Source organism: Telopea speciosissima, chromosome 2 (genome assembly GCF_018873765.1).
Source record: "Telopea speciosissima isolate NSW1024214 ecotype Mountain lineage chromosome 2, Tspe_v1, whole genome shotgun sequence".
Lineage (NCBI taxonomy): Eukaryota > Viridiplantae > Streptophyta > Magnoliopsida > Proteales > Proteaceae > Telopea > Telopea speciosissima.
In genome coordinates, this window is record NC_057917.1 from 72125057 (window position 1) to 72141445 (window position 16389).

General features: G+C 39.8%; 2 protein-coding genes and 1 long non-coding RNA gene across 6 annotated transcripts in view; 2 read left to right on the forward strand and 1 right to left on the reverse strand.

Moving 5' to 3' along the window:
- Window positions 1-16389, reverse strand: part of LOC122649553 — a 26434-nt gene continuing 10045 nt past the window's right edge. Inside the window, exons 2-4 of the long non-coding RNA XR_006331307.1 lie at window positions 13386-13396; window positions 6548-6553; window positions 1-12 (exon numbers count right to left, since the gene is read on the reverse strand). This is a non-coding gene — a long non-coding RNA (uncharacterized LOC122649553). The remainder of the gene's footprint in view (window positions 13-6547; window positions 6554-13385; window positions 13397-16389) is intronic.
- On the forward strand, window positions 2802-7222 carry LOC122649548. 3 transcript variants are annotated; one of them, XM_043842743.1, is made up of 4 exons: window positions 2802-3310; window positions 3421-3424; window positions 4477-4481; window positions 7024-7222. In XM_043842743.1, exon 1 carries the CDS (start codon window positions 2831-2833, stop codon window positions 3305-3307), a length of 477 nt encoding a protein of 158 aa, XP_043698678.1. In that variant the 5' UTR covers window positions 2802-2830; the 3' UTR covers window positions 3308-3310; window positions 3421-3424; window positions 4477-4481; window positions 7024-7222. The 3 variants fall into 3 exon arrangements, with proteins under 3 accessions (XP_043698678.1, XP_043698680.1, XP_043698679.1); XM_043842745.1 differs by lacking the exons at window positions 3421-3424; window positions 4477-4481 and adding an exon at window positions 4458-4468 and having other exon boundaries at window positions 2802-3308; XM_043842744.1 differs by lacking the exons at window positions 3421-3424; window positions 4477-4481.
- LOC122649542 (VIN3-like protein 1) overlaps window positions 13337-16389 on the forward strand; it is a 17715-nt gene continuing 14662 nt past the window's right edge. The window contains exons 1-2 of one of the 2 annotated variants that reach the window (XM_043842733.1): window positions 13337-13591; window positions 14263-14330. In XM_043842733.1, coding sequence (XP_043698668.1) covers window positions 14300-14330 — 31 coding nt within the window. In that variant the 5' untranslated portion in view covers window positions 13337-13591; window positions 14263-14299. Of the gene's footprint in view, window positions 13592-14061; window positions 14331-16389 lie in introns of those variants that run through there. The other variant, XM_043842734.1, reaches the window with a different exon arrangement.

A 16389-nucleotide genomic window follows, 5' to 3' on the forward strand; every position in this document is an offset into this window, starting at 1 on the left:
CTCTCTAAAATTCTACAGAAGATGGGTTTATGTGGAAAGTGGGTCCAGCTTATTAGCCAATGTGTGAGCACAGTGTCTTACTCTTTTCTTCTCAATGGAGCCCAGAAGGGGTCTGTTCAGCCTTCCTGGGGGATTAGGCAAGGCGACCCGCTCTCTCCTAGCTTGTTTGTTTTGTGCACGGAATGCCTCACCTCCTTGATTTCTGGGGCAGTTGCAGATGGGAGCCTGAGTGGTTTGAGAATTAAGAACTCTAGCCCTACTATTACGCACTCCTTCTTTGCTGATGACTGCCTCATCTTCCTCCAAGCCAATCATGGCTCTTTCAGGAGCTTGAGGGATGCGCTTCTTCTCTATTGTGAGGCTTCCGGGCAGATGATTAACGGGCAGAAGTCCTCAGCTTCTTTCAGCCCGAATACTCCCCATAGACTGAGACGCATCCTTGCCAGAATCGTTAGGGTTGATGGGTTGACTAATCCGGGGACCTACCTTGGTCTTCCCTCAGAGATTGGAAGGAACAAGAAGGCGGCCTTTCAGAATGTTAAGGATAGAACCATTGCCAAGATTGCAGGTTGGAAGGAAAAACTGATGTCTCAAGCTGGGAGAGAAGTCCTCATCAAGGCTGTGGTTACGGCCTCCCCATCTTACAATATGTCTCACTTTAGACTGCCTCATGGGCTCCTAGATGATATTAGCAAGGCTAGCTGTAGCTTCTTCTGGGGTCAAAAGAGGGAGGAGAGGAAAATCCATTGGGTGGCAAAGGAGTGCCTAAATCTCCCAAAGTTAGATGGAGGGTTGGGAATCAAGGACCTAAATATCCAAAACCAAGCTTTGCTGGCTAAGCTTGGATGGCAGCTGATTACGAAGGAGGATTCTCTTTGGGCAAGGCTACTGAAGAGTATTTATTTCCCGACCTCTTCCTTCTTGTCGGCTCAGGCTGGTGGGAGACCCTCCTGGGCCTGGAGAAGCATCTTACATGGAAGGCAGCTTTTGAGCAAGGGCCTCTTGTAGACAGTCGAAAATGGTTTAGCCATTAACATTTGGGATGACCCGTGGATTCCTGCGTTGGAGGGTTTTCGGCTGCATCTCCCCCGCCCCCCGGATTGCCCCTTTATCTGGGTGTTTGACATCATTGACTTACATGCTAAGTGGGATGTGGCGAAGCTTCGTGCCTTCTTCTTACCCTTCGAGATTGAGTGCATTTTACAGATTCCCATTAGCTCTGAGGGATGCGATGATCAACTGTGCTGGGGCCCTACTCTGAATGGTATCTTCTTGGTCAAGTCTGCGTATAGGGTGGGTGCGCAACTGACCCAGTGCTCCTCAGTCTCGGCTAAGAAGGCTGTTTCGACTCCAAAAGAGGTTTGGAGGTGTATTTGGAACTCAATTGCTCCCCCAAAAGTGAAAGCTTTCTTGTGGAAAGCTTGTTTGGGAGCCATTGGAGTATTGAATAATCTGAAGAAGCGTAGAATCGTGGATTCAGATATTTATAGTGGTTGTGGGACTGATGCAGAGTCTACCGAGCATGCTCTCTTGTACTGTCCGCTTGCCATGCAAGCCTGGTTTGCTTCTTCTGTGTCCTTGAAGGTGGATGCTTTTCCTGGTCTCTCCCTATCAGAGTGGATTTTAAAATGGAATTGCTTACTTGGGGCATCTAAGAAGGAGCGCAAGATTTTCTTCTCCTCACATGCGGTTGTTGCTTGGGAAATCTGGAAGCTTAGGAATGCTAGATGCTTCAAGGATTCGGTTCCCCCGTTTCGATCCTGGATTGCTTCGGTGAACTCAGTTGATGCGCTTATCTCCCTCCCCCGAGCAACATCTCTTTGGTCTGGGGGTTTCTCTTGGTGTGGTTCCTCTCTCCCCCTCGGGAACCTTCTCCCTCTTTGTTGATGCGGCTACTGGATCGAGCCCCAAGGCCCTTGGTGTGGGGTGTGTTGTCTTTGATCCGGGGGGTGACATCTGTTTGATCGCTTCCGATCATTTTGCTTTGGCTCCAGCGATGATTGGTGAGGCATTGGCAATTCGGCTGGCTCTCTTAGCTGCTTGCAAGTTGGGGATCCGATCTCTTGTGGTTTCGTCGGATTGTCTCTCCCTCATTGAATGCTTGGCCCCCTCTCCCCCCCCCCCCCTATTCCCCACTACATTTCTTGTATTGTGAAGGATATCGGCATCCTGAAAGCCTCCTTCTCTTTTTGTGATTTTGTCTTTATCAGCAGATCTGGGAACGGATTGGCACACAACTTGGCTAAGTGGGCACTCTCCTATCCTGTCAGCTGTTTTAGGGAGCCCCCCTTTCCTAGGGATCTCCTGAGCATTGTAACTCCTTTTATCAATCAAAGTGAGTAGATCATTGCACCCAAAAAAAAAAAAAAAAAAAGAATATGAGATTTCGATCAGTCTTGACTGGGTCGACCTGGGCCCATATAAGAGGACTCAAAATTGAGCTAGGGTTTTAAAGGCTCGGCCCAACTCAACTCTCTTGCAACCTTAATTAATCCCTTTCTCTAAACACAGTTTTTCCCATACATTAATGGAGGAGAGAGATTGTGAAAAGGATGTTTCTGATTTTTCTCTAAATTTTTAAGGGAATTTTTGTTATCTTTTAGGCCACAATTTGATCTAAATCAAAAGTTTGGTCAAACTAGAACCATGCATTTCTTGTTCGTCGACTAATCTGATTTGAAAATCTCTGTTTTTTAACAAGAAAGAATAAAGAATCAAACTCATCCAGATACTTTCCCGATAAAGTTGTCGATATTCCCTATGATTTAAAGAGAGAGAAAGTAGTTGATTTCAGTCAAAAACCCAAACAAGGAACCAAAAAGGAAAAAAAATGGCAGAGACTTCTCTTTTCCTGGTTTCGATCTTCCTCCTCTTTGTGGTTCTCTCATCTGCAAATTTCTCTCAAAACCCTAACCCTAATCCTAATCCTACGTTGTCGCCGGCACATGACCAGCTGATGAAGTATGGGTTCCCTGTTGGACTGCTTCCTACTAATGTCTTTGATTATACACTCAATCGGATCTCCGGTGATTTCACTGTGAAACTTGGTGATCACTGTAAAATTACCCTCCCTCCGGATAACTACCTTGCTACCTACTCAAAGAAGATTACGGGGAAGCTTGTTGAAGGTCGGATCGCAGAGCTAGACGGGATCCGTGTTCGTGCTTTCTTCAAGTGGTGGTCTATCACAGGGATTCGGTCCAGCGGTGAGGACTTGGTGTTTGAAGTTGGAATGGTTACTGCCAAGTACCCTTCCAAGAATTTCGACGAGAGCCCTGCCTGTGAGGGTCAGCGTTCATCGTCTTGATTCGTAAGCCCTTTCCATCGATTTTTTTCTAGAATTTTTTTGTCTTTTCGTTTTAATTTGATGCCCATGTTCCAAATCTTTGATTAAAAATGTTATTTTGATTGAGATTTGAGTTCTGTAAGAATTATATTCTTGTTTGATTTGATCGTGTTCTTTGTATGTTCTTTGTGTTTTCTATACTTAAATGAGGTTTTGTGATGTCGATTCTTGAAGTCACTTGATAAATTTGGGTGAGTTTGTCGGTTTATCTTTAGCTATTTGTTTGGTGGCATTTTGTTTCTTTAATTCCAATGTTCTGTTTTATTAATTTTGTATCCGTATGTCTTTAAACTTTTCATGGTTTTTACTATCAACTAAGTATTATTTGTTGTGATGGGAAGAAAGAACATGTGTATATATTTGCTTATTTTTCATTCCCCAATCCTCTCCCCCCCAAAACCCCCTCCAAAAAAAAAAAAAAAAACCCCTTCAAAACTTCTTCTTTTTTTTGGGTAAAAATAGACATCAAAGACTTCTTGTTAATAAAGCATATTATGTAATTAGACATACAGGATTCAGACTCAAATTTCAATCAGGATGATGAGTGTGTCCTCTATAGAACGATTAAATCTAGGGAAATTATCAGCGCCACCCCCTGAGGTTTGCCAATATTTTAAGGCTCCCCCACAAAGTATGGAACTTATCAGCAGCTCCCCTGATTTAGAAAAAAAATAAATTACACACACACCCCCTACCGTTAGTCAAGGGCTGTTAAGTAGTGATTTCAGCAGGTTATTTTTTGAAAAAGACAATTCTACCCTTATTAGTGTATGAACTACCTTTTCTACCCTTTCAAATAAAAGAACCAAACACATCCCTTCTTCTTCCTCCCACCCCTCTCCCCCACACCTTGCCCCTCTTCTGTACCTACCCTCCCCCAACTCCAACTCCACCTCCACCATGCCCTCCCGCCCCTTTCGTCCCCAGAGGCCAGAGCCCACCCCTGTTTCAAGGTTTTAATTCAAGTGTTTTTTTTTTCAGACTGCAGGTCTACTGAAGACCTGCAGGTGGAGGAGAAAAGGGGCAGCTGCCACTTCTCATCTTCATCAACCTCCAGCCACAACCTGCAACTATTTGCAGGTTGCAATTTTTTTTCCCTCTTCCTTCTTCCTCTCCTCACTCACATACAGCACTCTGTTCTTGTCCACCCCAATCTTCAACTCCTCTCTCTTCAGCCCTAATTAATACATCCAGTGATCGATTTCAAAGTATCAGACAAATTAAGATTCAAGAAATTATTAGCAGTGAGTATTAATTATATAATTACCAGGGACGTCGAGCATGATGACATGTGTTTTGGGAGTTTCTTTCCAGTCAATCCTAGAAGGAGAGACGACCATGTCATCCTTCTCCAGCTCGAAAGGGAGTCATTCCAAGATTTTGAATGGATCTGGTAACCTATCTTGCAAGAAATCCGACCATAGGCTTGTCGGTCGATCCACAGACGGTAGCAGCGAACCCTCCGACGTAGGAGTAGGGTCACCGTCATTGCGATAAGAATAGCCAGAGTAACGCCACTGATTATTGACAACCTCCTCATTTTTTCTTTTAAAGATTGAAGTTAATTCCAAACAGAAACAGGGGAGCAGAACAAAGTTGCAGAAAGGAAACAGCGAGCGTAGTTGAAGATTGTTAATCTTTAGTTGCAGTAATGGAGTTGGTTTTTTTGGGATGATCGAATACTATACATATTGCTGGTGAAGGAGTGAAAGATTTATAATGGGAAGATGAGAATCAAGGTGAGAGACGTTGTTTCTTGAAAGTTCCCCTGACAAGAGATAGTGGGCTGGTTGTTTTTATGTTTTAGTGTAGAGGGTAATTTAGTTAATTGCATTTCATAGGTTAACCCCGTTAAAATCTGGGTAATGGTTGATATTTCCATACATCGTGTGGGTGCCTTAAAATATTGGCAAACCTCAGGGGGTAGCGCTGATAATTTCCCTTAGATAGAAGTGTATACAATTAAATTAGGATCCTCTCTTCCACTTATTATGTTCTATTTTCAAGGTGGGAGCAAGAAAGGAAGCATAAAAGGGGAATAAAAGGATCTGAGTTTTGTTATAACTTGTAATCATCATTAATATGCTTAAACATTTAGATAAGATGCAGTTCAGTTTGTCACTGGAAGCCATATCTATCCCTAATCGGGAGATCTTTAGACATTGCACTGAAACTAACTATACATACATAGCAGCTGATCTTATTAATAACAATATAGAATCATTTATACAAAATAATTGTAATTTTAGAAGATTTAGAATTTAATTAATCATTTATATACCCCAAATCTGAATCCTTTCTTTCTGGTAGGGGTGTCAAACAGTTGGTTCGGCCCCGATTTTGGTTGGGGAATGAGTGAGACCAAAACCAAACCGTTAAGGAACTTTGGTTTTTTGTCGGTACGGTTTGGTTTATTTCGGTTTTTTAGTATCAGGTTAATACCGGTTTAGATCGATTTGTTTTCGGGCTTGAACCACAATGACATCTTACATTCTTAACCTATAGTGAGGAAAGATTCGGTAAAAACACTTTAAATTATCTTCCCCAAGTCAAACAAGTAAACAACCTGCTAAGAATAGGGAAATTGATTTGATACGTTCATGTTATAAAACAAAGAGGAACTTTTTGTTGGGGGAAGATTGATAACTAATATTGAGATTAATGGATAAATAGTGTCACATAGTAAATCATTGTAAAGAGAAGATAACTAATATTGAAATCAATGGATAACTAATCAGTGAGAAGATAACTTGTATTGATATCATTTATCCAAAAAAAAACTAGTATTGATATCACAAAATGAACCTTATTATCGTATCATTCATTTAATTACCCAACTAATTTTGTATAGTGAGCAAGGAGATCAATGGAAGCATTGTTACAAATCAATTTCCCTATTCATAACCTCATACTTATAGATTTGTAACAATTCCCCGTACAACTGAAATCTTCTTACTAATATTGAAATCAATGGATAATCAATTCACCTATTCATAAGCTCATACTCAATGATTTTTTGATCGGTTTCATTCAGTTTGGTCTTTGGTTTGGACAGCGGTTGGTTTGGTGCGGTCTGGTTTTGAGCCAGTCCCATCATACCCCAGTCCAAATTCCAAAACCAGTCTGATCTTCGGTCTGGTTTTTTCCTGTCGATTTTACCGGTTCGGGCTAGTTTTTGCCACCCCTGCTTTCTGGGTTGACTTGATCCTGCAACTTGTGTCCATCGTAGATTTATTATTTTCACCCATGCCCCGATCCATGTTTCAGCTCAATCTTTGATTTATTCATTCACTCATGCCCATCTTTGGACTTGCTTTGCCTTAAACATAAAAGTTGTTTCTTCTTTTACCAGACAGAAATATTTATGTGGTGACTTTATTTCGTTCAATTTCTTCAATAAAACTTGGATGGTGACTTTATTTTAGATTATTATTTCTGCTCATTGCTTGACTAACTTGGATGGTTTTGTATATACCTGTTTTATCTTGTATCCTACAGTATTAGGTTATTTTTGTACTTGTATACTGTACAGTTTACCTTTAAATATAATCAACTTTGGGTGTATTGGGTAAGGAGATCACCCTCCAAAACCAGTTTCTATATTTTGCATCCTAGGTATTAGTCTGTATTTACAACTTGTATAGATTCATTCTAACCTTTCCATTTTTTTTTTGCAGAGCTTCCATTGCTTATGTTTATTGATAAGATCACGCAGTAGTTTTATGTATAAACCAAGGTACTTAGAAGATGATATGTACTACATGAATTATAGACTGTAATGTAATCTTGCATTTTTTTTGTAATTTTTTTTTTAATATGCCACACATTTCTATCTTAAGGAAGTATTATATAATTCCCGTAGTCTAGCATTTCTGAACTTTTCTTTTTTTTAAATGTTATCTACCCTGGTTAGTTCTGCTTTCTTCTTCTCAATTACTTGTGTCTATCTACTGGTTACTGTCCATTAATAATTGCTTGAAGATACAGGTCAAGAATATCAAGATTGAGGTTATGAGGAAAGTTAATTAAGAAAGCATAGTGGCACCATGTAGGGTTTCAGTTAAGGGGGAAGGGTGAGATCAACTTACATATTTTGCACACAAGTGTTTTCTTGGTTCTTATGTAGCTCTACAAAGGCTTCCTGAGATATTATGGCTGATATGCAATGGTGGAGGTGTGGTGTTTCTCATCCTCGTCTTCCCAGCCAGTGCTCTAAAACTCAGGATCTGATCTCCTGGATGGGAATTAGCCGAGGCTGATTCTGACCAATCCCCATTCGCCAATTGTTACAGAAAATCAAAAATTAAGGTTAGGGGCTTAGGGCTTAGGGCTTAGGCTGATTCTGACTGATTCTATGAGAGAGAGAGAGAGAGAGAGAGAGAGTTTTGATAATTTTTGTACACAAAGATATGGGATAGTCCATATGATAGAGGACTATTTTAAAGTTTTAGTAAATTATAAAAATGCCATCAAGTGGAGATGAATCTAAATTACAAAATGACTGTCCCACTCCCACCCCCCTTAAATGAAGTGGAGCTTGAGTCCTCAAGCTGTAAACTTTTTTGAGGGGGATTTCTTTTACGTATTCCACTCACACAAGCAAAAGATACTCATAAATTTGGAGGAAAAAAAAGGGAAAGAAAACCGGATCAAAGGTTCGGTAGTGCAGATAAGGGAATATGTGGTTTGGAGCAATAATCACATAAATAGAATAAGAGGCAAAGAGGGTTGTCAGGCTGCGTGGTGCTTGCTCCTAAAAATAGGAAAGGCAAAATGACTGTCCCACCCCCCCTCTCATAGAATATTTACTCCCTTTTGCATATGAAGTGTCTAAATACCCTAGGACTCATATTTTTGTCTAAAAAATGCCCGCTCATTGTGATCGGTTAAACTAACAACCCCTCCGCTCTTAGGTTATGTTTGCAAGCCAAGAAAAAAATATATATAAAAAACAAAAATCATGATGACATAATAATTGATTTATGTGTCTCTCTCCTCACATTCTAAATTTGTTTAAAATTTTTGTTTTCTTGACTTCCAAACATAACCTTATTGTTATTTGATTGAAAACTACAATAAAGTTCTATACAAATTGTGGCAGCCTTTTATGCGTGGAGTTGTTGAGACATGAGAGGGCTTACGTTTTTATTTGAGGAAATTTACTAGTTGTTGCCAGTAGGGCATAAACCATTTAGAGCTAAATAGTGGATAAAATCTTAAAAGCATATATATTTGTTAAATACAAGTCAATTAAGGAGATCCCATTTTTTTTTCCCCGCTTGGGAACACATGTCAATATCTTTCTTATCATCACATTGTCTTAATTAAGTGTAAAATAAATTTTGGGCAAGAGATCGCAGCCTAGTTGCACGGTGCGGGGCCCAATGAGAGTGAGCACAGCGGCATTAACATAGATGAGTTTTTGTTATATCATGGGGGTGGGGCAATAATTTTGCATGCTCCTGTGTCGTCTGGGCATAGACTCCACGCGACCTGACAATGTTCTTTTCTCATAATTGATTTAGGCTTTGATATGATACATTTATGCTATATAATCATGTGATTAACCCCTTTCGTAAATATTATTTTCAACCTCCTATATTATGAGGTTTACAACAATTACAACAATCCATTTGTGAAAATATTTCAATCCAACGTTTGAGATTAAAATAGAAAGATGATGGCATTAATCTTCAAAATCATGTTAGAGGATCCTCTCCAGTGCACCTAGCGCATATCCGACAACTAGCAGCACCAGGGCACACATCCCAAGTCCTATCTACCTATCAGATGCACGTTGAACGCATTGGTGCGTCTAGTGCACATCCAACTATTGGAAGCATTGGGCACGCATTCCAAGTGCTTTCCAACTATCGGATGCTCGTTGGATGCATTGGCGCGCCCAATGCACATCCAACAGTTGGAAGCATTGGGCATGTATCCCAAGTGCTTCCAGCTATCGGATGCACGTTGGATGCGTGCCCAATGCACATCCAAACGTTGGAAGCATTGGGCATGCATCCCAAGTGCTTCCAACTATCAGATGCACATTGATGCGCACCCAACGCACATCCAACGGTTGGAAGCATTGGGCACACATCTCAAGTGCTTTCCAGCATTTGGATGCACGTTGGACGCATTGGCGTGCCCAACGCACATCCAACGGCTGCATTGGACATGCATCCCAAGAGTTGTCATTTCATGGGGGTGGACAATTTTGCATGCTCCTGTGTCGTCTAGGCACAACTCCAAGCAACCTGACAATGTTCTTTTTACCATAATTTTTTTAGGGTTTGATATGATACATTTGTACCATATAATCATGTGCTTAACCCCTTTCCCAAATATTATTTTGAAGCTCCTATATTAGTGTATGAGGTTTACAACAATTACAACAATCCATTTGTGAAAATATTTCAATCCAACATTTGTGATACAAATAGAAATATGATGGCTTTAATCTCCAGATCATAGAAGAGGATCCTCTCCAGTGCGACAACAAGCCTAGTGCATATCCGACAACTGGCAGCACTAGGACACGCATCTCAAGTACTGTCCAGCTATCAGATGCACGTTGGACGCATTGGTGTGCCTAGTGCACATCCATTGACTTGAAGCATTGGGCATGCATCCTAAGTGCTTTCTAGCTATCAGATGCATGTTGGACGCATTGGCAAGCCCAATGCACATCCAACGGTTGGAAGCATTGGGCACGCACCCCAAGTGCTTTCCAGCTATCGGATGCACGTTGGACACATTGACATGCCCAACACACATCCAATGGTTGGAAGCATTGTGCACGCATCCCAAGTGCTTTTCAGTTATCAGATGCACGTTAGATGCATTGGCGTGCCCAACACACATCCAACGGCTGCATTGGACATGCATCCCAAGAGCCATCCAGTTGTCGGATGCGCGTTGGGCGCATTGGCACGCTGAGGATCCGGGTCCCAGAATCACATCAACACTAGTCTCATTTGTTCTTTTCTTATATATACCTATGGCCCCTGCTCTCTCCCTCATTCACATACACAACAAAAGCCTAATTTCTTTCTCTTCTTTCCTTCAGATCTATACTTGAATAGGTTTCAATCCTTGACTTGGATTCCTTATTGTCTCAGATCTTGATACAAGGTATATGTCAAATTTCTTGCTGTTGTAGGTTTTTCAATGGTATTAAGATGTTTTTTTTTATTATCTAGAATTCATAGATAGCAAGCAAAGATAGTAGCAATCCTGCAATGGTTGTGCAGATTTGTCTGAAAGTGGCTGCATAATTTTTACCTATGCCATGTGGTTAGATTTTGATTTAGGCTTTTGGTTTTTTGATTGTTTAACATTGTTGATCTTGTTGTAATCCATGACCATTTTTTCTGTGAGGCTGTTTTGATAGTTGAAAATTTGATATGCATGTATTTACCCTTAGTACATCTTCTTACATGTTTGAAAATTTTATTTCAGATCTATTAGAGATGGTTTGGATAAATCCATTTTTTTAAAACCCTTTTGCTCACTACATGATTCTATAAGGGTGAAGATAGTAATTTTTCTTATCCCCTTCTTCCCTTCCATATGTGTGCAACCCTTTTCCCTAGTGACATCTCTAGCTCTCTTCGACTCCCTCTCATTGCAAATCTTCTCTCATCTCATCTCTCAACAACCATGAAAACAAAATCAACAACTATCTCTACAATTGTCCTCTTGCAATTGACGATCGCTTCAATTTCATTGTTTTTTTCTTCATTTGTAATTCTACGACAACCTCTCTTTTTAGTCGCAATTTCCTTCCTTAAGTTCTTCATTCATGGAGGATTCATCTATATGGAGGGAGGGTTTTTGTACACGTCCCAAGGTCTCGTAATTTAAGGTATTAGGGTTTAAGGTTTAAGATTTCATTGCTCATTATTTTTTGAGTCAACAACCAGTTTTGCCATGAAGTTGACATGCTATAGTGATTAAATTGAAAGGTAAATAAGTCAGGTTACACCAACCAAACTTACTTGTAGAGGTGTAATGAAACAAAACCAAAATTTTATTTTATAGCTGTAACTCGTTGGAGAAAAGATCTCCCAATGGTCTGGGTATATTAGTATATATAGCTTTCCTTCTTGGAAATGGTTGATTATTTTCAATTTTTTTGAATATTTATTTAGATTGAAGGTAGATATGGACATATGTTTCCAAAATTCTAGTGCCAATTCCACTCCCACATGGTAGAAAAAAACATGGCCCATGGGGTAAAAAAGATAGGCTATATTCATGTTTTTCTGTAAGTATTTACATGGAAATCTACAAGTTATATTAAAAAGGATTTTTTTTTTTGGGGGGTGGGGTAGTGTTCCTTCAACCCTTTTAATCATTTCATTCTCATTAATCCAAAAATATTCACAAACTATTAGGATTGTCTCCTTCTCCTCCCTTCCTTCTTTTCATTTTTGGAAGAGATTTTTCAACAATTTTTGCCACAATAACATAGATTATTCTATTGAAATTTTCGATTTTTTGGGTATTTTCTTTTTAACACTTCTTAAGGTGTCAAATACTTTGTAACCTTATGTCTTTGACTTTTTAGTATTATGCATGGTTTTAGTACATGGTATCGGAATTGGTATCAATAATTTGTAAAATCGATATGATATCAATACGGTATTGGTTGTATCGGACAAAATTATCCCTGAATCTCCTTAAAAATGAGTTTTTTGACCATTTTCCCCTTGTCTTTACTGTACTATCGATACGGTATCAACATGATATCGGTATTGGTGACTAGCAAAACCAGTACATATCACCTGATACGGGCGATACGATACCGATACTTAGAACCATGATATTATGAGAAGTAGTTTTATGTATGGGAGTGTGGCCTACGCTAACACTCCCATGTGTCTATCTCTCCTCCACACAACAAGGGGGTGGATGTGTCTTTTCAAATGGAGAGAAGAGAGAAAGACTCATGGGACTATGGGAGTGCTAGGCCACACTCTTGGACAGAGAACTTTCTCCCTAATACTCTAATAGTAATGAGGGTAATATTGTCATTTCACATTTGAACTCGAAATATGTGCATGAAATAACATCTTTTGATAGTAAATGATGATATGTCACTTTCAAATAGTTTTTGAAAGATAGAAAGTTCTTTGTGTGGGAGTCTACCCCTATCCACAAAGGTAAGTGAAATGACTACTCCATCTCCATGAAAGGCAAAAATCTCATCTTACTTTCGAATAGGTTTTGAAAGGAAGACAATTCTTTGTGGGGGAGTGTAAATGAAATGACTGCCCCACCCCCATGAAAGGTGAAAATCTCATCTCTTATGATGCCAACATACATGTTTTCATTGGCCCCAATACACATACAAGGGCCACGCTCCCCCATAGAGAATATCTACCCTTTTTGAAAACTCTTTAATACACCCAACTTAAGTAACTTTTGTGGACAAAACACTCTCCTTAATTTTTATCTAAGAGACCATGATATTCTTTCCTTTTTACATTTTCCATATCTTCTAAAGAAAGTAGGAAATGGGAACCAAAATTTTACCAGAAAAGAAGAAGCCTCTTTTCATTCCCAAATCCCAACCTACCCAGTTCCCAGGTGGTCAATGGAGAACTGGGTGATCAAGTACTTGGTCGAATCTTTGAGCTTCTTCCTCTCTTTCTCTTTCTCCCTTTTTTTACTTTTCATGTGCCAGCTAGCAGTTGGGCCTCCGGGTCACTGACCAATCTGAACAAAAACTCTGAAAGCCTACCCAGTCCCCACTCCCCAGCTCCAAACTTCTTCTCCGTCACAGTAGCAGCAACTGCAACAGCATCGTTTGGAGGTGAGGAGAGACAAGAGAAGAGAAAACCCACCTAAGGAGAGACCAGAGATAGGGAGACAACACATTAATGCTAGACTCTGGAGTTGAGCATACAACTCTGTCTTTCCCCATGCGCCCCAACCACCGGAACAGTACAGTGGTCACTTCTCCTTCTCTCTCTCTTTCCCTGCTCAACCTCTCTCTCTCTCTTCAGTTCTTTATCACCTCTTCTGCTGCTACTCATTTATGCCCTTTTCTTTTTATATTAATCTCTCTCTCACGGTTTTTGTGAGCTGTGCTTTTGTGTTTGACATCCATAACCTGTTGGGAAAGAGGGAGAATTCTTATGACACACAGAAAAAGAGACCTTTTTGTCTTCTTGGTTTTTGGTGTTATGTTTCCCCCTCTTAGGGTTTGCTCGATCAAAGCTTGTCGCATTCTTCAAGGTAGCTTTCGTGGATTAAAGCTTTCACTTTTTTTTTTTTTTTTTTTGCCTCTTTTGGTTGTTCTTTCATGTTCAGATCCGGTGTCTTTGTTTCTGTCTTTTTTCTTGTTTTGTCCGACTCTTTGAGTTGGGTTTCTTTCTGTTTTTCGTCTTGTTATTCTGTGAGCTTGAGGGTTCTTATGAGTTTCTGATTTCTTGCATTCCAACTGCTAGTGTTTGATTCTTTCAAGATAATGTGTTTGCTGCTAACCTTTGCATGATATTCTGAATTTAATGGTTAATGAGGCCAAACTGAACAAAGAGATTGAGGCTTCTTTTTCAGTGGTTGATATACTGGAACTTCACCTTGTTATGGGGATTAGTTCTTGTGTGAGCCCTTAGTTTTATTTGGAGGGCACCCACAAATCTGGCAATTTTTTTTTTGGGTTCTTGTCTCCAGTACAGGAATCAATTCTCAAATTTGCTCATGTTGGTTTGGTGGGTGTTCTTTTCCTCTACATTGTACTTAAATAGCAAGAAATAATCATTGTCTGTGTTAGTTCAGAATATGTGCTTCTTTCTTCCATTTGTAATCAAGTCAGTTAGTTGAGTTTATGTGAACCCTGCAACATTCTGTTCTCAACCCATCCAATTGCAAGTGTTTTGAGTTCTCTTACTGATTGATGATCACAGGGGTATTGACTTGAACTCTTTGCCGACCACTGAGGTAATGGATTCAGAAGATAAAGTTCTTGCTAAAGGTATGGATTTTGTTTGTTTCTCTAAATTATGCTCATTGATTATGCTTATCCAGTCCTTGAATTTGCGATTGAATTGATTCACTAGTGATTTAATGATGGGCAAGCAGTAGATTGCAAAACAGAGAATCATTTTAGGGATTTTGATTAGTGAGCAAAGTGGCAAAATGCTTTGTTCCTCTACCTGGTGGTTTTCATGTTTATCATAAGTGGAAGTACCTGTAACTTTGTTTCTTCTTTTCATTTGTTTTCTATCAATTTCAATCCACTATTAAATCCTATATATGCATACATGGAAATATAATTATATGCATACATGGTTTAAAGTATCGGTATCACGTATCGGCTGATACATTGCGATACTGATCGATACCATTTTTTTTTCAAAAAAGAAAAAAAGAGACGTATCTCATTGTATCGTTTCGATACCCTGTGATACTGATACGTATCGGCCTAGATGAAACGATTTTTTACAGTGCGATACTTTAAACCATGTATGCATAAACATGTAGTTGTATGCATTGAGATCAAGGTTCGAAATCTCTGTTTTTGCCGAAACTAGGCCAAAACCTGGTATTTTTTATATCAAACTCGAAACGAAGGTTTCGAGAATCAGAATTTTTTTTTACCTGGTTTTTTTATTTATTGCCTATTTTTTATATTTTACACATTCCATGAATTAGTTTCACAAAAATCCACCCAAAATGGTACTTGTGGTTTCGACCCAAGTGTGCTAGGTTACACTGAATGCTGCTGTACACTAGCCCTATTATAAGCATTGAGTCTACATATAATTTAGCTCTTAGAAATGTTAATAAGCTATTAAAACAATCAAAACATACATTAGAATGGAAAAACAAGCATACAACATTTACCACTCAATTCCATGTGGAGTTTCTTGGCGGACCCTTTCAACGAATTGTGTATGATTGACTAAATCGTAGCCGCTCCTCAGAATGCACCACATATGTCTCCCATTACATGTTTTAGGCACAATTGTTCTGATAGTCCATATGTTCCCACCTATAAGCCCCATCAGCAACATATCAGAGGTATCCTAACCTAGGGAATGGCTCACTGAGACTGAAACTGGGTGGAGCCAGCACAAATTGTTGGCTCGAATACAAGAAGATGCTGTTGACGAAAGATGACACACCAACTGATCCACCCCCATACTCAGTGCTGGGAAATGAACTAGAAGATCCACCATGACCACCACCATATAGGCACCATCTCCAAATGCCAAATTGGTATCTTGAAGAATGGTCCACCACCAAAGCCACCCTCATAGCCAACATCCCTCCAAATGCTGGATCGGTCTCTTGAAGGATGATCTACCACTATATCCACAATACCTAACAGCTGAACTGATACTCTCAAAGCCACTATCAATATGATGTAATGGACTGGGGTTCTGTCTTGTGAAGGATGGTGCACGCCAATGCCCAGATCCTCTACTCACCCAAACTCATGGCATCTAATGATTTAGATCAAAACATGAAGAAGAAAAGACCAAAACACTGTTCACGTGAACAGTGTCACAGCCCCATCGAACGAAGTTTATTGGGCCAGGATTGGACCAGGTCAAGGCAGCCTAGCAAGACCAGGTCGAGCCAGCCAGCAGAGTTTTTAGAAGACCCTAAAAGAGCTGCTCAAATTTCCCAACAACTGGCCTTTGACCGGCAACAGCTGCTTAGTAGTTTCTAATTCCATTAGTTTGATGCCTAGTAGTTTCTAATTTGGTTGCCCTTACTTGTTTAGAAGGCTGCATTATAAAGCCTTTAGAAGTTTCTATTTCCAATTAGTTTCTATTTTCAATTAGTTACTATTTTCATTAGTTGCTATTTTCTACTTTCTAATTTTGTAAGTTGGTCTGAATTAATAAATAGGCAGCCATTGTAAGAGATTGAGAATGAATTGATGAATCAAAATTTGAGGCCATCCTTGCACTTGACTTTGGGAGGATGTTCCCTGTTCAACAGCTGAGATAGCTGTGGGTGAGAGACCCAGGACTGAGATACTCAAACCCTATCCTTCTATCAGTCTTCTTCTACCTTTTATC

Bases quoted from the DNA above. Each gene is read 5' to 3' on its own strand.
- LOC122649548 (XM_043842743.1), top strand. From the start codon at position 2,831: ATGGCAGAGACTTCTCTTTTCCTGGTTTCGATCTTCCTCCTCTTTGTG.